At 42.4% G+C, this 22,736-nt stretch overlaps 1 protein-coding gene across 4 annotated transcripts in view; it reads left to right on the top strand.

Moving 5' to 3' along the window:
- The window catches only part of Dgki (diacylglycerol kinase iota), a 434,118-nt gene extending 412,176 nt beyond the window's left edge, over positions 1-21,942 (top strand). For all 4 annotated transcript variants that reach the window (XM_035451050.1, XM_035451051.1, XM_035451052.1 and 1 more), the window contains 5 exons: positions 4,500-4,537; positions 7,314-7,434; positions 17,016-17,052; positions 18,595-18,694; positions 21,826-21,942. In XM_035451050.1, the coding sequence (XP_035306941.1) occupies positions 4,500-4,537; positions 7,314-7,434; positions 17,016-17,052; positions 18,595-18,694; positions 21,826-21,942 (413 nt within the window). The remainder of the gene's footprint in view (positions 1-4,499; positions 4,538-7,313; positions 7,435-17,015; positions 17,053-18,594; positions 18,695-21,825) is intronic.
- The last annotated feature ends 794 nt before the right edge of the window (positions 21,943-22,736 follow it).

Genomic DNA, 22,736 nt, shown 5'->3' on the forward strand with positions numbered 1-22,736 from the left:
CAATCTGAGTCCCAACATATTTACAGTACATACTTTCCTGTATAAAGTCATATCTTATTTGTACTTTTTGATTACATAAATTCCAGGAGAGAATGAATTTTGATTTGTATATCACTATATCCTCATCATCTTAAGCAAGGCCTGGCATGAGGGGAACATTAGGACTCTAAATCAGTTACAGCTGTTACATTAAAAAATTGCTGTAAGTTGCATTAATGAGGAGCGTTAAGACTACAGTATTCTTTCTTTCATGAAAATTTTATTTCTCATGATCTAGAGTTTGGGAAGTCTGGGATGTAGGTGCTGGGAGATTCCATGTCAAGGCTACATCTCTACTTTCTGCATTGTGACATGCTAGAACAACACAGAGATGGGTGCTCTGTCCTTCACCCATGACAGAGAAGGTGGAGAGACTCAACAGCTCTTTCACCTCTCTTTTATAAGGACATCAATGTCTTTCACAAAGGCAGAGGCTTATAACCCATCACTTCCCTGGAGGACTCACCACCTCCTGCCACCTACACAACGTTAAGTTTCCAGGTAAATTTTGGAGGGCTACAAACTTTCAAATTGTAGGCATCATTTTCTCCTTTTGGAGGTTCTCTGTGGTAGAAGTCCTATTTTTCTTCCATGTGGGATGTCTAAGCACATCCAAGCTCTTATGAATTCACAAAGAATGGCTGTGCCAAAGACAAGTTCTCTCCAGGCAGTCTTACTGTTCTGTCTTGAGATGAGTATGGGCAGCCATTTTTTTGAAGGCATAATATAGTGAGAAAAATAACCCATTTTGTGTGATGAACTCAACTTATCACCTCTAAAAATTCTCTCCACCCTTTCCTATCTATCTTACTGTGTAAGTTTATACAATTTATTTTTCCAAGAAACTTAGTCATCTACCCAGTAGCAGCCTTTGTGATATATTAAAAATTGAAGTTCCCTTTGCTTCTGGAAATTTGAAGCATTCATTTTTATTATGAAGGATCTATGTGAAAACCAAAGAGGAAACTCGGAGTTCAAGAAATAAAGAATAATGCTGTAATCATAACATCTCATTATTTTGTTTTTAAGCCCGATCTTTCACAAGGTTATTTCCTGGAGTTGAATGTTAATGGACTCTGGCTCTCTTTATGTAGAAGAGATCTTAAACAACAGTGTTCATAAGGAAGGACATTAATCAGGAGAGAGGAGAGAGCCTTGCTTCTAATAATGTTTGCATAATAGCTACCCTTGGGTATGTTGCTGTGCTTAAAAATAAGTAGCCATGCTTTCTGTATCCAACGCAATGGAAAATATTTGTGGTTATGGTTCTGTTATACAGTCTTCTATGTATTTATGGGGATACCAAACTGAAAGGCTGCTGAAGACTCACAAAGACAAATAGCATGGCTCATGAACGATATAGGGTAGAAGTTGAAAGGGGCCCTACATGGAGGATTGGGGATAAAGGACCTAAGAGCAAGTCATGACTCTGACTTCCGAAGGAAGAAGCAGCAGGCTGGCCACTGGAGGACATTTGGATGCTCCTGAGATTTGGCTTTAATTCTTCCATTGCTTCTTATCACCTGCGAGTACCTAATCTTGGCATACAGATACTCACTCCAGTGGCCTGTGAAGCCACAGTGCATGTGACATGGGGCTGCCCTCCATGCAGAACTCAATGCAGCTTCCCTCAAGCCCTGTGTTTTCAAGTTCCATGCTTCTGTTCAGATTCTTCCCTCATCTTCTAAGGACTTTCCAAGTCTTCTTTACCAATTAATTCTACTTAGCAGGCATAGTCGGTTTAAATTCCCCATCCTCCACAAAGTGTTGTTGGCTGTACTGCTAGCCACAGGTCTTATCCACCTTCTCTTGTTGATTGATTGGTTCGAATCTTTATACAGACTTTGCCCTGGGGATTTCCTCTGTTGTTTTGATTTATTGTGTGCATGTGCCAAGTTTGGTTTTAGATAAACGTTTAAAAATAATGACCTCATCTTCTCCCAGCTTTCTCCTTTTTATGATCACTTACCTTCTGAGAAAAGTTCTACATGATCTTGAAAATATAAGCCATGCTGCTGTTGGATCCTCTGAGTGTGGGTTACAAGACAGTATAAAGGGTTCATTCCTGTAGTTTTGTTTGCCTTATTTCATTTACAATGAGGACAGTTCACTGCAGTCAAGGGAGCATTCTTTTAGTATGAAAATCCAAACTTACTTGTTCCCCCAAGCTGAAATTTTGAGTAGTTTTTCTCAACCTCAACTTCCCTGTGATCCATTATAGGGTTTCTGTCCTGAAGGAAAACACCGCCTCACGGCTCCTTGATCTGTCCTTCCCATCTGAGGAAGTTAGATGTTGTGTTAGCAGAGCTTCACATGTGCACTTCAAAGGCCAAGTTTACCCTCAACAGAAATTTCCTTCTGAATGCTGTGTGTGTGTGTGTGTGTGTGTGTGTGTGTGTGTTCATGTAAAGTCACAGAAGTGCTGCAAAGTACCCCTTCTATTTATTTATAAAGCCTTTTAAAAAACTTAACTCTCACTGCAGAGGTTAACATTACAACTGTTGACCTTCTTTGCCAAGGAGAAAAAGAAATGCCTTAAAATGTTCATGTTCAGCAAATCATACAGAATTATTCTCTAATCCATGATTGTTTTCATAGTACAAACTTAGCAACACTGTTTTCTGTCACCTTCTGTGGGTGTCATGGTACCTAGTAGAGTTCTACCCACAGTGAGTTCAATGTAGCAGTGGGCAGAGGCCTAGACAGAAAAGCATGCATTACGGTTCTGACAGGCCCTGATAGTCTCTGTGCCCCAAGTGCCACTTCACTCCCAGTGTCAGGGTCCTTATTTTATAAAACAAAGAGGGAGATCCAAAATTTTCATAGGTTCTTTAGAAATATTAATTCCTTTTCTGTTGTTTCAGTATCTCTCTAACTTCTTGCTTCTGCTTTCTAAGTAGGGTACGCAGTCTTTAGCACTGAATGCCTTTGTTTACTCAGGAATCTTACATGTGCAATAGAGAGCCAAGTGGCAGCTAAGATGCCCCCCCCCCTCTCTCTCTCTCTCTCTCTGTGTGTGTGTGTGTGTGTGTGTGTGTGTGTGTGTGTGTGCGCGAGCGTGTGTGTGAGTGCATCTAGAGGTCAACCTCAGGTCTGGTTCTTCAGGAACCCATCCACCTAGTTTTTGAGGCAGGCTATTTCACTGGAACCTGGGGCTCTCGGGCTTGCCTGGGCTTACCCAGTAATTTGCTTGTCTCCCCTCTCTTGTACTGGAATCACATGTTTATACCACCATGTCTAGCTTTTTCTATGTGGGTCTTGGGGATCAAACTCGGGTTCTCATGCTTACACAGCAAGCACTTTAATGAGTGAGGGATGGAGCCATGGAGCCAGTGCTGTACCCCTGTTTCTTGATACATACTACTAGACTTTAATCAAATTGAGACATTAATTAAATAAGAAGAAAATGGCACTTTGTAAAATAAACTTAAATTATTTTTTTTCAAAAGTTCTTTTTTTTTTTTTTTGGTTTTTAGAGACAGGGTTTTTCTGTGTAGCTTTGGAGCCTATCCTGGCACTCGCTCTGGAGACCAGGCTTGCCTTGAACTCACAGAGATCCACCTGCCTCTGCCTCCCGAGTGCTGGGATTAAAGGCATGCACCCTCAACAGCCAGCTCTTCTAAAGCTCTTTGACTTGAAAGGTTGTACCCATTGTTTGAATAGTTTCCAAATTGATACATCTCATTTTCTAAAGGCATCTGTTCTACAACAATGCAAGTAGCTCACTTTAGGAACCCCGACTGTCTTTAGATGTGCAGGTACCTTTTCCTTTTTATTAACATGATTTTCTTATTTATTTTCTATATGCTGCATGCATAAACCACTAGAAATTTTAAATTTTCTTTCTAAAGCCACAAACATCTCACAAATAAGTTAACAAAGACCGTTAAGCTTATTTCCTTCATAACCAAATGTGACTATTGCCCCCAGAACACAACTGAAACACTGACTTCCTCTTCTGTGTCTCTATCCCTCTTACTATCCATGGCAGTCAGTATTCACCACTCCAGTGTTTCCAGTTGAAATGGCTGGAGATATGCTGAATATCTACAGAGTAAAGTAGAAAGACAGAGGGTGGAATCACAATGATTAACCCTTCCAGGTAGCCCACAAGATCTAGACTTTCTCTTTTGCAGTTGTGGCAACTGAGGTTCATGGGATTAAATGGTCTGTTCAATGTCCCACACCTCTTAAGTTCTGAGCTAATGTGACTCCAAATTTCACATTATCTTTGCAGTATCAGGATGAGCGGGGGTGTACAAGAAAGTGCTAGAATCTTGTTTATGATTGGTGCTACGGAAGGAAAAGGTTTGAAGAAGGGAATTTCATCTGTTTCACAAAGAATCCCTGGTTCCTATCCCCAATAAAGATTACTTCTCCTAAATATGGAACCATTCATTCATAAATTCCCATTGAGAGGGTCTTCTACTAATGAGACTTCTCTCTTTTGTCTTTTGCAGCAATTTTGCAGGCAGTAATAACTGGTGACCTTATGAAGGTAAGCTATCCTCCTACCAAAGTGTTGGCGATTACCTCTCCAGATTTTCATGACCAAGTCCATGAACTACTTCCCCTGTCTGCACTGGTTGAGTAGAGAGAGGAAAGATGCTCTATTGAGAAATGAACAGAGGGAATGAGGAGAGACCTCACCACACTCTGCATCTCCTAATAGCAAAGGAGAGTGGTATAATTCCCTAGACTTGCCTTGGTTAGTTAAAGAATAAAGGGAGGGAGTGTAGTCCTAGGATGCAATTCTCATTGTGCCTAGAATCCCTGCTCTCTACGACTAACATTTGAAGAATTTGAAGGCTTCTGTTTTAGATGTGTTTGTGAATGAATGCATACATAAGAGTGGCCTGGGTAATACCCAGAAATGCATGTTCCAGCTCAGAGCTTGCTCCTGTTGATATAGTGGTCTACTTTAGAAGTCACAGCCAACTGAAAAAGGCAGGCTAGCCCATCTTGAGTGTTTCAATTTGTGCTTGTATTTTCTGGTGAATTTCATTCACAAGGAAAGAAATGGTCATCACCTCCTTGAAAGCAGATGTCAGTTCTGAGGCTAGAGTGCCCTATTTCAGAGCTTGCCTCCTTCCCTCCCCTCCCCTCCCCTCCCCTCCCCTCCCGTCTCCTCTCCTATCCTATCCTCTCCTTTCTTTCCCTTTTTAAGCATCCCCATTGAATAAACCAAAGAATACCTGTTCTACATTTTCACCTCATCACTAGCAGAAAGCAGAATGAGAGACAGAGGGTTGCCAGCATATGGATCAGCTGCAGGCTCACTGGTATGATTTTGACCACCCTGCCTGTACTGTTTTCCATTGTAGTTTCAAAGGTGGGGTTTATCCTGAAGAGAAGCCTCATGCTGAAACAGGATTCCTGGGAGTTCATGGTCATTTCCCTTCGGTGGGCTAGCCAGCACCATATACACTCCTACAAGGACTTACTTATCTTGGATTCTGTGAGAAGCAAGAACAACCCCTGTTCTTGAACACTCCTGGTCCAGTTTGCAATCTGAAGCTCTTTCCTTATGCTTTTATTATAGGCAAACAACTCCCCATATCCTGGATTATTGTTACACATTTAAAGATATTTGACAGACAATTGCTTAAAATACAAGAAATCACTATATCTACCTGGTTGTCCTGGCACACTCCTCATTATAATTATCCTCTAAACATCCGAGGAGTGACTCAGTAATACCTTATTTACTATGAGACGAGATACAGAGAATGACAAACTTTCTTTTTCAGTCTTTCTCTTTGTGTATATATTTGCCTCTCACCTGCTCAATTTTTTTGCTTCCATCTTGCATGTAGAATGCACAATACATATTAAATTTTAAACAAGCTCTATATGAGAGAGACAGAGAGATATACAGACAGACAGGCACACATACATACACGCATACATACACAGAGAGGAGGGGCGCGGGGAGATGGGAGAGCAGACTCTAGGAGTTCCTATGCACTGGGGATATATAATAAATAAATTGAATTCCTAATGGGCTGACTTTTTGTCATAGTGCACAACCTTCCCAAAAGGCAAGTTCATGACAGCTGATCCCTACTTGGTCTGGATCCATCTGTACTGCCATCCTCATTGGATCTGGCCACAAATACACACCATCATCACAAGAAGTTGTAGCAGAACAAAGCAGGATTCTCCTCTGGCTCTCCATGCTGCTTCTTCCTGTTCTCTTGCCCTAAAGTTTGGAGATACAGCTTCACATAGCTTTCGTCCTTCCAGCGCCTCAAAGCAGCCACCCTTCTTGGTCAAATTTCTAGATATTTTTCCATGGCTCCTTTCCAAAACTCTGTTTCTTTCCCTGGTGTCCCTCTGCTAGCCTCATACTGTCTGTCTGTCTCTAAAATCAACTTTTCTGTTCTTCCTGTGGAATTTGGAGGCCATTGGGGCTGGTGACTGAGTCATATTACTGTTGCATATGTGTTTGTGTTTCTTGATACTTGCTTTCTTGGTAGATTCATCTTTGTTTTCAAATAATCTTTGAGAAGTTTCACCAAGGCTCCTCTTGTCCTGATATTCCACAGTTTGGAAAACAGTGACACAGTCACACTTTGTATAGTGTTCGACACTTCATGAGCTAGGACTATAAACTCATTTGCCCACCTTACTCTCTGTTGGCTACATTCTTGGCTTTTGCCTCTGGCTGTTGTCATAGGGAAACAATGACATTGGCACCATCATTTTGGTTCTCTACATTGCATGATCATCGCTAGCCGTGTTGACTATGCACTGCCTGATTCACAGAAGGTACCAGGATGAAAAATGAATCCTCTCTCTGTGTGTGTACATGCACATGTATGTGCACATGTATGAGTGTATGAGTGCTGGTGTAGGAAAATGAAACATTTGGTAATTGTGTTCATGACATGTCAAAGAACAAGTAATGATACAGGGAAGGGCCCTAGAGAGCCAGAGCCCAGTTCTTCCTGCTGCAATAAATGCTGGATGAACCTCAGGAAATTTTAGACTTCTTCTCAGAGTCTGGGGCTCAGAAGAGGGGGAAGAAAGCCAATTTGACACATTCCGTTTCCTTGAGCTATTTGATACCCACAGACCCTTTCCGGGGCTACATGAGACATTGGCCATCTAAGCGAGTGATGAAGGGGCGGTACTTCATCACTCTGACTTTTCTCTGTGTCCTCTGAGGCTGAAAACATTTGTGGTTTGCTAAATGACTTTTCTGTGTGACCTTGGAGCTTTTATCCCTATGCTGGGCACTGCTGATATTTGTTCCCATGTGTTTCTTTCAGCTCATAGAAAGCTATAAGAACGGAGGCAGCTTGTTAATTCAGGGACCAGACCACTGTTCACTCCTTCACTACGCAGCTAAAACTGGCAATGGGGAGATTGTGAAGTACATCCTTGACCATGGTGAGTAGGCAACCTACCAGGGATTGCTTATCCAAAAAATTCTAGATAGCATTGTCTATGTTGACACTCAACCAGGAGATCTTCACAATGGGATACTCACCAGTTGTTTCTCTGACACTCACTGATGCAGGTGGGCCATCTTAACCAAGCAATTAAAATAAACAAGTTTTATAGCCAGATTTAGGAAGGGAAGGCTTTCAGGAAGTAATTAATTTAAAAATTAAGAAGCTCTAAAATTAGTTCATTACCGGGTGCTGTGGTAAATGCCTACAATCTCAGCACTCACCACTGAGCCATCTCTCTAGCCCCTGACTTCAATTAATTTAATTAATTAAAATCTTTATTAATAAAATACAGCCTAACATAGTTGTATTTATTTTGTAGAGCTCTTTATGAATTAGCTGTTTGGGATCAGCTATATTTGTGGTCGATTCTTCAGCAGATCCCTGGGTTTGCTCCACTTTTCTACTTTCTCATTTGTCTTTTCTCCCAACTCACATTTCACTCTCTAGAAAAATTTGTGGTGCTGCCATGTCCCATATGGCTGCCCGTCCTCTGCTCCTGGGGTGCATCCTAACTGGTCCTATCTGGTGGCTGGCTGGCCTACTCTCCCAGGCTGTGTACTAACTGGGCTTCCAGCTTGGTCTTAGATCATTCTCAAGATGGAGAGCTGACGGTTTAACATCTGTGAGCTCACTGGAAATATAATTACACATAAGGAACACAAACCACTCAGCTTCTCATGTTCTCAATGTGACTAAAGATAGAGAAGAGCCAGAGGGGGGCAGGGTTAAAGGAAAAAGTGCCTCTCTTGGGGGTGTTTAAGGGTGGATAAAGGAGAGTCTGTCTGTGAGACCCAAGTCCACAGAAAGCCTAGGGGACTTTCTCGGAGCATTGACGCTGCCTGCTTACCTCGCACAGCCACCAAGCCATCTCTCCAGCCCCCAAGCCTACTTCCTCTTAGCACAGACTCTTAGGCTGCAGGCAGCAATTAGATCAATGAGTACTCATTGCTTCTTTTATGAAACTGGGGACATTTGCATTTATCCACTCATTACTTCCCTCCTTCCTTCATTCTTTGGATAAATCCTCGTGGAGTGCCTAACAGGAATTGCCTGCTATAGGCTGACACACTCAGATATGCACTCAAAGAATGCATTCAGCATTTTCAAGCAATAGCAGGCTGGAAAAACAAAAACAAAAAAACAAAACACCACAATTAGTGTGCAAATAAATTCAACACAGTTGAATGCTTCATGTTTTAGGTCTGACTATGAAGCCACATGCAGAAAATACAGTTACCATTTTTCAAGCTTATATGATATGCCAGATGCCTGTACAGAACACACCACATAATTTCATCTTTGCAAGGACCTTGTAAGGAAGATATTAGGCCATCAATCATTTGAGATTCTCCTTCCTTTGCCGTTCTCACTATGAAGAATTTGTTTCAGCTCTTGGCCAGAGCTATGGTTCAAAGGATGGAAGGAGAGGCTCTGAATGTAGAAAAGTGGGCACTGGAGAACGGCTTCCCTGGTAGACTAGGTAGTTCCACTCCTGCCTGTTCTAGAAAGGTGAACTGTGGTGCTGTGTCTGTTGTAGACATTGTTTGTTCTTCTCTCCTGATCATCCACCTGCTACACTTCAGGGAAAGACTTGCAAATGAAATACTGGCAGATGTCTGCTACACACATATGCCATAGGTTTATTCTGTTTTCCCTGGTAATTTTTTCAAAAGGCTGATGAAGAGCTGAAGGAAATTTTGAATATTGCACATGGACATGAATTAAAGCCACACTCATCTGTGGGACATTTTCCTTTTAAGAAAAGTCCTCAGGATTTGCCCAATGTTCAGAAGGTGGCCATCTTATTCGAGCCAGAATCTTTCTACATAGACCTGGCTAGCCTGAGATTCTCTGGGCAGGCTGGCCTCAGTAGCAAGCCTCTTTCTTCTGTCTTCCAAGTACTGGGATAAGATGTGTTCTCTGTCACTCCCAGCTAAGCTGTGCATTTTGAAATCATAAACTGTCTTTGTAGAACCATTCTCCTCCCTGAAATGATGGGAAGCCCTCTTGTGCACAGTGTTCTTCGGGTCAGGGAGAGAAAACTGGAAAGTATTACCCTGGGCATACTCTGTCCTTTGTACTTTATGAGTTCTTTGTAGATTAACATCATCTCTTCTGACTTGGTGGTACTGGAGAATAACAGGGATGTTTATGTATGCTGAAAATACCTTGACATTTATGTATATGTGTATATGCACTCATCAGCTTGGATCACATCTCTCTAATAGCTTCAGATAATAGAAATCCCACAGGTTTTTCAAAGACCTTGTTATGAGGATGCCACCAGGGATGAACAATTAGACGTAATTTAGAGTCAACTGAAAGTCTTTATTCCAGCCAGCTGTGACTACACCTGGGTATTTGGGACCTACATGTTACATTTGGACCAATGGGACTTTTAAAGGCAAAAGCCACATCTTAGCATCTCACTCAGCAGCTGCAGCAAGAGGTTTGCACAAGCAAGCAGTTTAATAGAAGTTAAGTTAGCTGGGCTATGTTGTTCTCAGGTCCTAGAATAGAGTTGGGTAATTGTCCACAGGATTCTCCATCAAGAAGATGGAATTCTAGTTAAATCCAAAATGGCCTCAGCAAGACTATAAGATGGAGGAAGTCTGCACTGCTTGTCCTGTCTTCAGCCTTTACTGACAATGGTAATTAGGAATTTTGGGTTCTTTTCAAGGTACCTAAGTCACATTCTGCGTGGTCCCTTGAGTTGGCTCTCAGCTCACGGCATCCTTCTTGTCTAAGCTTCACTCTGCTTTGTCCCTTTATGAGATGCTTAGGGAGAGGAGAGTGACCCACAATCAGGAGGACACCTTCTGATCCAGAGTCCCGAGAGATGAGTTATCTCAAGCACCAGCAATACCATTTCCTTCAAAGGGCTCTTTTTAGATGGTCATGAGGTGTGGGCTGTGAGTGGGATGTGTAGTGTGTTCTGAGAAAGCCATAGGAGGCGTCTTCCATTGGACTTCTCTCAGACGTGCAAAACACTGCTTTCTTTTATTGAGGAGAAAAAAAAACTGGAATCTGGGCACTTCAAGGCCTGAAAAGCAAATGGGAGGGGGAAGAGAGGAAACAATTCCAGAGACGGGGCTGGCCGAGCTGTGGACACAAGGATTCCAGCAGGGACTCTCTCCGTGGTTCCAGCTTTTCAGCTCTTTTCAACCATCATTTTTACTGGCTGCCTCCCCTGAGTTCATCCCTCCAAGACTTTTGTGTGGTTTTCTTCCTTTACTACCCAGAGCATTTTGCTCTTTTGTTTTTATTCTCTCTGTGCCCACCCTGCTGCCCCCTACTGCTTCCTCAGATAGAAACCCCACTCATGCATTTCCTTTTTATTTCAATGGGTTATTTTGTCTTCTCTCTCTCTCTTTCTGACCCCAGTCTTTCTTTTCTGTTTTTTTTAACCCCCACTTTTTTTTCTGCCTCTGGTCCCAGAGAGAAAGGACTGCCATCCCGCTGAGACAGGATGACAGTGCTGTTAGAATTCCCGGTGCCAGCTCTCTCCACATCTGTGTAGCCTTTGTCCTGTGGCAGGGGAGGATTTGGAATGGTCTGCTGGCAGCGTCAGGGAGACTAATGGGAAATGAGGTCCGGGGAGGGAGTCCGTGGGGCAATGGAAGGAATAGCAGAGGGGATTTGGATGCATTGGTAGGAGGCAAATGAAAGAATGCATGCTATAAAAGGCCCATCATCTATAATGCATATGCGATGCAGATGATAATGTCGTGTGAACAGGAACTGGAGCGGCCAATGGAAGAGCTCACAGATGTAGTGCAGGGCAGCAGGACATAAGAAAGTTCCAGTCCTCACCACAGCATTCACCTTCTCACACTGAAAGATTTGTGACATTTTGCTGCGTTCTACATTCTTTAGACTTAGTCTGCATTGTAGACGTGTGTGTGTGTGTGTGTGTGTGTGTGTGTGTGTGTGTGTGTGTGTACGCACATAGGTGCACACATATATAACAGGTACTTATACATGTATATGACATATATGTGTGCATGTATATGTACCTGTTATGGCTTGAATAATCAGTGTTCTTCACAGGCTCATGCATTTTCACATATATAATTATGTGGTCTGTAGTTGGTGGTTTTGGTTCGAGCAGGTGTGAGCCTTAGGAGGGAGAAGAGGTGAAGCTTGATGGTGAAAGGCCAGGCTTGTAGGACCACATGCCTCTGTCACCATGCTACTCCCCGCACCATGCCTTCCCAAACATGATCTGTTCTCTCTGAAATGTGAGCTCATAATATTGGTCCTCTCTTACATTGCTTCTGTTATGCATTTTGCCACAGAGACATGAAAAGAAACTAGCACTGTTCCTCGATTTTCAGACATGTCCCTATATCCTACAGCTTTTTGAATCCATGGTTCAGCTATGGGTCTTTCTCAGAAGGAAAAAAAAAAACATCTAATATTTATGGGATCCAAAATTGTTTTAAAGCATCACTCCCCATTTGATTTTTTGTTTGTTTATTTGTTTGTTTTGGGGAGCGGTTTCGAGACAGGGTTTCTCTGTGGCTTTGGAGGCTGTCCTGGAACTAGCTCTTGTAGACCAGGCTGGTCTTGAACTCACAGAGATCTGCCTGCCTCTGCCTCCTGAGTGCTCACCATTTGATTTTTTTTAAAAACTGATATTTGTGTTCCAGACACTTTTGAAAAAAGAATATAGTGACCCACTGTTACTAAAATGTTTTGTTCTAGATGTTAAATGTACATTCTTACAATTCTACACAGTAAATTCTCCCCATTGCACAGGGAGTTATGAGGCGCTATGAGGTGGCCAAACTCTTACAAGTGTGTGATACAGTTTCTGCCCTCTGTGTTCAAAGGGCTATGAACACAGGCATGGATAAGAAGCCACAAGACATGGCACCTGCAAGCTAGTGTCCCCTGTTGTGTTCCAGGGACAGTATGCACAGGATTCTGGAAGAAAGGTGAAGATTTCATAGAGAAATTGGCACTCTAGTCCTTCAATAAAGACTTCACACTTACTTTTTTGGTTACAGGATAGCTGTGTGAGAGAGTATACCCTAGAGATGAAAGGTGTTAAGTACTTTATGTTGCATTGATAAAACCTTGACAGGATAAAGAATCTTGGGGCTTACAATTCTAGATTAGAGTCCATCAGAGGTGAAACAAAGTAACGTGTGTCAGGCATAGAGGCTGCTACAAATAGCTGAGAGCTTGTATCTTCAACTTTGAGCATGCAGCAGAGAGGACAAACTGGAAGTTGCAGAGGCTTTTTAGATCTTGAAGTCTGCACTCACTGACTGCCTCCAGCAAACTTGTACCATCCGCCCCTCCCTGAACAACACCACAGGTGTTCCAATGCCTGAGACTAAGGGGGACATTCTCATTCATACCACCACAGATTCCTTCTGTTTAGTGGAAGAATTGTGAATTGTCTACTGACAGCTCAATGTTCTTATTTCACATTCCACGGGGAAAAGGGGATAGCATCCATAATGGGGATATTCATGTATATAAAACAATCCCAAGTCCGGCTCTCAACCACTGACACATTAGAAAAATACAGTTCTGTTTGTTTTTTTTTTTATCATCTTTCTCTCTTCTTTTATTAGTGAGACTCATATTGACAAAAAATATTAGGTGCTATTTTTTTAAATTCATTTTATTTTTTTTAAAGAAGCTGGTGTGGGTTTTGTTGATTATTTTTAATCTTTTTGGTTATCCATTCTGCAAGTTGTAATCAAGGTTACTGCATAGGTCAGCACAGGGTTAAAGCATAGCTCCCCACAGGTCAGTGCAGTACCAACCAGGAAGGAATGATGTCCTGAATTCAGGTGCATTTGGCCTTGACTCTTCTGGTGCCTTTGCCATGCAAATGTAATTCTTCAAGGCAGTGACTCTCAACCTTCCTAATGCTGCGACCCTTTAGTACAGTTCCTCATGTCATGGTGACCATAACATCATTTCCTTGCTACTTCATGACTGTGTTTTGCTGTTGTCGTGAATTGTAATGCAAATATCTGATAGGCGGGATGTCTGATATGTGATCCCCCAAAGGGGTCATGACACACAGGTTGAGAACCATTGCTGTAAGGATGGGTTCTGAAAATAACAAGTAAATGTGTATGGCACTCTTCTTTTATTCTCCCCTCATACATTACATCCTGACTGTAGTTTCCCCTCCCTCCACTCCTTCTACCCCCACACCTCCCTCTCTCCCAGACCTACTCCTCCTCCATTGCCCTTTAAAAAAAGCAGGTGTCCCAGAGATATCAACTGAATATGGCATAGCAAATTATAATAAGACTAGGCACAAACCCTCATATCAAGGCTGGGCAGGGCAACCCAGTAGGAGGAAAAGGGTCTGCATGCTTAAACACAGCTCCCTGCTCCCACCTGGAGTGATCTGTCTGCTGCCCTTCCCTCTCCCTCATTGGCTGTTTGCTTGCCAGTGTTTGAAATGTTCTTTAATCATCCAGCTGTCTATTTGATGAAGGATCGGAGACATTAGGTTAATTATATCAATCATTTTGGAGTCATTTGCTAACACTGAAGTGGAGTCCCTTTGGATGGGCTTAGGAAATGCCAGGTTGTAGCACCGGTGGCTGTTCCTCTTACCTCTGCCAGCTGCTGAGGATGAAAGGGACAGCTGAAGAACCCTGGGTAGCTGGAGGCATGCCCAAATCAGACTGGGTTATTATCGTGGGATAACTCAGAGCTATAGTTGTGCTCTAGGTCAGCACCATGAAGAACAAAGTCCTTCTTTTCCTTATCTCCATCTTTAGATTGTCAAACTATTACTGTATTAGCCCAATAAAAATGCTTCAGGGCTCCTTACCAGCATTAAGCCTTAGACCCAGAAAGTCTTGGAACTCACTGTAACTTCCACTGTAGCGTTCTGAAGGTCAGCAAAGAATAAAAGAGAAGATTCTATAAGGCTTTGTTGCCTTGACCACTGTGCAGAAAGCAGTAATGATGGGAATACAGCTGCCAGGTGCAGCTGTGCTGCCGTTTTCCTGGAATTTCTCTCTAAATAAATAGCTTACAAGGCTCTCTGAAGATAGCAGGGTCTGTTTAGGTGGAGCTTCAGGTGCCATGAGCCTCTTGCTCCTGATCTTGTTGAGGCTCTCCTATCAGAAAGTGACTAAGCCTGGAGTACATGGATCTCTAGAATTTGAGTCAACACATGGCTTAACATCAAGTGGGAGTTAGTAGACCCTTTTCTGCCACCTTCTTTCACTGATGTTGCAGTGTTTTGACTTAATATGGTCAGCTCTAGTGTGCCCCAAAGCACTATACTCTACATTTTATGAAGTCCTTATGGAGTTCCAGGCACTGTTGTTAAATACTTTAGATTGTATTGACTCATGGAAACACAGGGTGGAAGGTAAATGTTACCGTTAATTGATCCATAGAGTTATTGATACAAAATTTATACAATTTAGAGTCAGGTGGAAAGAATAAAGTGATTCTTGCATTTCAGAGATTTACAGCAATCCACTTAAGGAAGCAAGGCATGTATTTGAAAAGCAAATGCTAACTATAGGGTGGAACTTGTAAGGAATCATTGGATTCAGAGAATGGGTTAGATTTCTTTTGTCAGATGTCTCTTTGGAGGACATTGCCACAGTTGGGTTTTAAGGAAGATTTCAGTTTTAGGTACAGAGAGTCAAGAGAGAGAAGGCTATCATGGATAGGTTAACTGGGAGACAGGCTTTCGGAGTGGAGGAAAGGCTGAGAAATAAATAGTGAGATCGGACATTACTAGGCGAAAACACTTTAAGGAGCAGGAGTTCCATGAGGAAGGCCACGAGTATCATCTAAACCCTTGAGAGTCAGCACCAGATGGAATGTATGGTAACTTAGTGATACATAGCAGCCTCTTTACCAATGGTTTCTGCATGCTAGCTGCATTCCACACTAAGATTCAAGGTGACTTAGCTCTTGGATGACCAAGAGAGTCACAAAGATTCTAGAATATCCCAACCATCTCCCAGCCAGTGGCAATCATGGTTAGAAACTTATAACCTCTTCTTCATTGCTTTTCACATCATACATAATGAATAATTTTCAGGGAAGATGCTCTCCACCAATAAAGGTCACAAATCACAAGGATTGCATCTCTAAAGACTAAACTGCTTAGTACCAGAACCATATTTGGCAGGGTTATTTATCAATTCAGTCAAACATTTAAGCATTTGCTTGGTACTAGATCCTATGCCCACCACCAAAGGAAGTCACAGTGGTGAACAAGCATAGGGCAAAACTCTCAGAGGTTTATTAGAGTCTCAAGGGACAAAAAAAAAAAAAAAAAAGACTAAGCTGGTGATTTTAAAATAGATTGACAAGTGTCATGTTGGATAATGTGATCAGCAGTCTTCATTTGGCTAGGATAGTCCCAATTTAGATGATAATTTGTAGTACTTAAGTATGACAAATAGGACCTACACAAAAAGGGTAGGTGTCTTATAGACAGGGAGTGGTGTCAGCTCAGGGGGAGCTCTGTGGAAGAAATGAGCTGGCTGATACCCTCAGAGTAAATAGGGAGATGATGGATTTCATGGGAGGAAGTAGTGGTCAGGAGGTAGCATGGTGAAGATCCCAGACAATATTTGTAAAAGAAGTGAACTAATTAGTAAACAGACATTGAAAAGAGAAAGTCCAGGTCTTTGTTCATTTATATTCTAAAACCTCCTGGAAAAAATATGCAATGGTGCATCTGTGATCATCTGACATGTATGCATGGCAGCAATTCAATCTTAAAAACAAAAAATTTCAAAAAGTAGACTTTTATCCTATAGCCAAGATATAGGTGACTTTTGTGTGTCTTCACTATAAAAGGCCCCTTCCAGAGGCTGGAGATTGAAAAAGACCCAAATCCCATTTAATTGGCCCTTTCTTTCTTCTGAGACAATTATTTTTCAGTTATACTATTCCAATTCATTTCGTCAACTTCATTGAGAAATAATCTTTTTTTCTGTGTGTGCATGTGTGTGTGTGTGTGTGTGTGTGTGTGTGTGTGTGTGTGTGTGTGTGTGATGTGTGATGTGCATGGTTGAACCACTCAAGGATGTATGTGCAGTCACTTATGTGGACATCAGAGGAAGATGTCAGGTGTCTTTCTCTGCAGCACTCTGTATTGCTTCCTTGAGACTGGGTCTCTCAATAAACTTGATTAGGCTGCCTGGCCATCAAGGTCTTGGGATCTACTTTTCTCTGCCAACCTGTGCTGAGCTTACAGGTACACAGGGCCATGCCCAGGTTTATAAAAATTTGGGTGCTGGAGGTTTGAACTCAGTTCCTCTTGTCTTCACAGCAGGTGCTCTCATCCGAAACTCATCTCTGTGCATATGGACTAATGGAGTTTGGGAAACTGGTGATAGAGACCTCTTACCCTCACTTTGTCTTATTATTAACCTTGTCACCAAATGTATCTTTTTCAGTTCACCTTTCTTCGTCATTTAAATTATTTACCTATAGATTTTCTGTCAACGATCAGTTTTACAATCTATTTTAATATCTTGCTTTTTTGATGTTTAGGACCTGCAGAATTATTGGATATGGCAGACAGTGAAACGTGAGTGTTGCCTTTCATTATATAGTCTAAACAGTTGTATTCAAAGCATATCCAGTCTATGAGGCATATCAGTTTTAATTTCACTGGTTAAAAACCCACTTTGAACTGTATTAATGCTTGTGCAGAGGTAATCTGCTGCATAAAACAACACAACGAAAAACATTTGTATCGTGATGATTATATGCATAGTCCATGCAAACACTATCATTACCGATAGCACCCTACCAGCAAGATACTTTTACGCTGGGACTTGGACTGCTGACAATAAATAAGTGTACGTATCTTTATCTTTACCATAAGCAGCGTGTTTTCTCAGCTGGGATTTGTGAGAAAGTAAAGCACCCATGCCTCACGACATCTGCTTCATGTAATGGTGCAAGGTCTGTTAGTCAGTCTGTGATGGAACAAACTGCATACCACCCAATGGAGAACTGGAAACACAGTTACTCAAGCAGTTAGAAGTTCTTGGATGGTCCCTCAACTGAAAATTTTTGTTTTCATCTTTCTTATTCTTCTGGCATCCAAATAACTACTTTTCCACTAACAGGAATAAGGAAAAGATGAATAATTAACTTTGAAAGCCATATGGGGACCAACATGGATTTTTAAAGAAGTCAAACAAAGGATAAAGATGAGGGGGTTCAGAGAGTAGTTGGTAATCCAGGAGTAGACATGGGAATGGGTGGATAGAATAGAGGGAAATGAGAAGTGATATAGCTATGAGCTGCTGGACACAAAAACTCACCACTGATCCACAGAGATGGCATGGTTGTAAATGGGGCCACCATTCATTCTGGTGTGGCTTCTTCGTGGTTGGCATTTGATTTTCCATGAAATATGTTGGCATTAAGCATCTTTATGCCTGGGACTCAGAATGGCAATATCATCTTCACTTAGCCCACCTATCTAACAGACAAATTGGGGCAGGTCTGCTTTTCCTCTCCCTTCCTGCATAAACTGAGAAGCTGGTCTCAGGCGTGTTGTCTGCTTGGGAGAATCAGGGCCTGTGAATTCTGCTGGAGTCCTTTCACCTGATAGATATAATCAATTATTTGCTGAATAGCAGGGAAGAAGTCAGCCTGGCTCTTCAAAGTTGGATTCTCAGGACAGACTCATGAAAGTCAGAATGGCTTCTACCATTTTGGAAGGACAGGACTGTGTGAGCTCCATGGAAATCCATCCATGCTCTGCCCATAGTGTGTGGACATATCTGTACAATTTTACTCAATATCTTTGAGTGTGTCCTAAATCCAATAGTAGTGATTTAAAAAATTATCACCAAGCCACATCCAGCTTAGACGAGTGGCTAAAGTTTGATGTTAGGTCTGTTAATGAGTAACTTGAGGGGTTTGCAGATACACCAGACCACAATTCCAGCACACATGTATTCTTCTGGCTTAGGCCTCAGCTACTTACAATGGAGGAGGCTAAAGAGCATACAGTGTCAGCAACTGGGCAGGAGAAGCAAGCCCCTTACCCTTCTGCTGCCTCTATCACCCATCTGTCTCCAACCCTTGCCTGGTTTCTTAATCTTTGATTTAGGGGCGAGACCGCACTGCACAAGGCTGCCTGCCAACGGAACCGGGCTGTGTGCCAGCTTCTGGTGGACGCAGGAGCATCTCTGAGACAGACAGACTCCAAGGTAACAGGATGAGTGAGTGCAAGCATCCTCCCACTGTGAGAGATCGCAGGCACTATGGCCTCTCCTTGTGCCTGCAGCACAGGCATCCTTTCTGTGCTCATGGGAGGGCTGGAGCTTTGGAAAAAAGGAGGAAAAAATAGAGTGCTTCATTTAGAGAAACTGCAGTTTAAATGTAGAAGCACAAAGGGAGAGTGTGTGTTTGCCCTTGCTACTTTATAACCCTCTACACATGCTAAAGAAAGACGGGGGTTCATGGTGTTCTAAGGAAACACCAGAAGACAAGGAGTGGGGAAGTGAGACCCAGAGGATGGGGATGTAGTGGAGTGTCTTTAGAGTTCATCTTTACACAAAATCTATTCTAATTTAAAATCTATGATTTGCATTGTTCTACAAATGGATGCCAAGTGATTTTCTACTGGCTGACTCCCCATATGGGGTACCTTACGTTGAGATGATAATCTCTGTAGTGCTGATATATCCACATTACTCTGTATCTATTTATTTTAAGTGCATGTGTATATGTTTATGTGTGTGAGTGTTTGGATATGTATCATGTGTTCTAGGGCCTATTGAGGCTGAAAGAGGTGTCAGATTCCCTGGAAATGGAGTTACAGATGGTTGTGATTCACCATATGGGTGCTGAGAATTGAACCTGGGGCCTCTGCAAGAGTAGCGAGTCCTCTTAAGTGCTAAGCCATCTTCGCAACCACAGTGACCTTCAGTTTGTCAAAACTGTTCCATGTGTTTTCTTACATTATTCCATAAGGGCCAACTGTAGAAGTCAGAATGAAAACTACTATTATTGACAGGCCTGGGAGCAGAAAGCCAGAGAAAGAAAAGCTGTTGCAGTATTAACTCTGTTGACTTATAGCCTGATACTGTCTGGGCCAGACAGCCCTCCTCATTTGGTGACAGAATATCCCACTGCCTCAGTAGGACAATGAGTTGACAGCAAAGGGTAACAGAGTTCACTGCCCTATACCTTGATCACAAAGTGCCCATAGGTGGAGGGGGTACCAGGCAGAGTCCAGGAGAGCTACTTCCGGTGCCAACCTCAGCAGATTCAATTCACAGAGAACTGACAAGAGACAGAGTTGATGAATGGAGTACGGGGTCTTGTAACTCATGGGAGTTGACCAAAGACAGACAGAGGCAGACACACACACACACACACACACAGAGAGAGAGAGAGAGAGAGAGAGAGAGAGAGAGAGAGAGAGAGAGGGAGGGAGGGAGAGAATACCAACCATAGGAGTCAGTCTTCCGTCCTGACAAGCACTTGGAGTTTTGAAGGACTTTGAGTAGACCGTGAGGAAAGGACCATCACTAACTGTATCTCTGTGTTTCAAAGAAGAATTTTAAGGTGTGGGTGAGGCTTTCATTAAATAGGAATAGCTTTTGAGCAAGTAACTATAGTTATCACACATACACATAGAACTTTGAAGCCTGATCATTGGAGTTACAAACTCCATTAGATTTGGAGAATCTACATTTGTACAGTTTGGGCCCTGGGCTTTTCTCGAAGGACAGCAAACCCAGCAACATAAGTCACCTTATGAATGGACCTCTCGTTCACTTATAAGCCAGCTACATGGCATGGAATTATCTGGCGACCCTTTGGCATCCCTGCTGTCTAGGTGCCTCAACTTCTCCCTAGGCCTATTAACCACACTTGAGCTACAGCTTATGTCTAGGTTATCTGTTACCTGTTTAGCTAAGCAGATGTAATTTTACAAACGACAGGTAAATGCTTAATGTGGCATCCTCCCCAGATGAAGTTTAACTGAAATGTTTCAATGTTTAACTGAATACATAAATGCTACCTTGTAGGCAGGGTTAATCCAGGCCACATGGGGAGAATTGGCTTGGCAAATGTGGTTCAGACCATAGTATGCTTGCTGCCCATTTATCACACAGGCTGGTCCTGTATACGGTTCAGATACTAAAAACAAAGACCAGAGAGACAAACTGAAACTCACGAGGTCTGTTCTGGGAACAGTTGTCTGCTGTTTTCTAAGTATCTTAGATAGATAGACTCGAGGTATTCAAGACTTCTTCCTGTTTTGAATTATGTAAATGTATTCTTTTTTCAAAATATAAGTAACTCTGGTTTTTATGATCATACACAGAAAACTGGAAATACAGAAAAGCACACAAGAAAAGCAAAGTCACTTGAAATCCCATCCCTTAGACCTAACTATGATTAAATTTAATCTCTGTTTACATGTTGGTATGTCTGCTTGGATCTCCTTTTTAAAAATCAGCTGGGGTCATTTGAGACAAGCTACTGAACATCATAACTTTTCATTCAAAATTATGTTCTATGGATCTTACAGCATACTAATATAGCTGTACCTCATTCGTTTTTCAGAACCCTTTCATCTTGCGGTTCTGTAACACGATGCCAGATTAAAGCCGAACATACTTGGGAATGGAACTGCTCCTAGCACTTTTAGGATAGAAGCAATATCCTAGGAGGTAGTAAGAATTCACTCTAACCCGCTCAGGTTCACTTCACCCCACTTTTCTGAATATTTGGAAGGCAGGGATGCCAACCTCTTCATTATAAAAGTAAAGGCAAGATGGTCTACTGTAATTGTGTAAAAATGTTGTAGGAACCCCAAGCTAGTGCCTTAGTACTAGGTACAAACTAAATGAATGAACTTTTAGCAAGGGGAGGGTTGAAACAAGCAAAGGAAGTACATTTTAGGTGATGTGGGAGTTATTGCTCTTCCCCTTGGCTCCTGCTATTTGGTTCCCAGTGTTTAGTAAAAAAGAGCCCTGAACTAGAAACATGAGGCTCCACTTCCCTATCTCAGTCAGCATTTCCTCTGTCTCCTTCTGAAAAGCGCTTGGCTTTCAAACTCCCTGCACATGGTTTCTCTCCTCAGTCTCAGGGAGACTCCAAGACTTCCTGTTGGCTGAACTGCGTCCTCTGCCATCGCCCTTTAATTTACCAGCACACATTTAGATGACCCTGATTATGGAAGCAGATAGATGTGAAAGCATCTCGTCAACTCTGAAGCATCAAACATGGAAGGATTCTTTGTAGTGACTCATCATTGGCTAGCCCATGTCTGTTATATATGGCTACCATCTCACCCTATTTGTTTTTCTCCTTGTATCTATAGGGAAAGACACCCCAAGAACGAGCACAGCAGGCTGGGGACCCAGATCTGGCTGCTTATTTAGAAAGCCGACAGAACTATAAGATCATTGGCCATGAGGATCTGGAAACTGCCGTTTGACCCTGGTTGACAGGCAAAAAGAACTCGAGCAAGCATATTGCCTACGCCCTCCCAGCCACTGGGCAGCTCCCCTGGAAGAAGCTAATGGAATCCATACCCGCCTCTCTCCTGCAAGGATCTATCTGAGACCACACTATCAGGTTTTAAGGGCTACCGGGATATACAACAGGACATGATAGCCCATTGAGAAAGAGGCAGGCTACCTGGAGATTTGTGGAGTACACGTTCCACAAAATTTGATCCTTATTGCTTCCAGCAAGTAGCATGAACTTCTGTGTTCACCTGTCTAATTTATTTTAACGATTCTGAGGATGTTCCCATAAATGGCACTGCTCCCTCCTCCCACTCTGCATTCATCCTTCGACAGTACCACGCAGCCCTACTGTAATCACCCATCAATTTAGAAAATACACTATCTCTTCTCTTTACTTTCAGTCTTCCAACCACAAGGTTGTCTGAAGGTCTTTGAAACCCTCCTGGATGTCTTGCAGAAATATATCTGTAAAACCACTCCATTTGCAGACTAAATAGACCAAGACTAGTTAGTGGCTTTGCATGCCTCCTACCCCCTCTGATTTTATCACATAGGAGCTGGGAAGTGCCACAGGGATGATGTCAACTTGTGTCCTCTGTCTCTGAGGTATGGTGAAGCAGCATGGGAGCTGTCTGTGCTTGAAGTACTGGAGAAAGGTTACCCAGGGGTCAGCCCAGGCAGTTGGGCTTTTGGTAATAGGAAGGACTGGTTCAGCTTGGGCTGTTTGTACAGCTCCGTACTGCCTATGTGTAGCCATCTT

The sequence above is a fragment of the Cricetulus griseus genome (genome assembly GCF_003668045.3).
Source record: "Cricetulus griseus strain 17A/GY chromosome 1 unlocalized genomic scaffold, alternate assembly CriGri-PICRH-1.0 chr1_0, whole genome shotgun sequence".
Taxonomy (NCBI): Eukaryota; Metazoa; Chordata; class Mammalia; order Rodentia; family Cricetidae; genus Cricetulus; species Cricetulus griseus.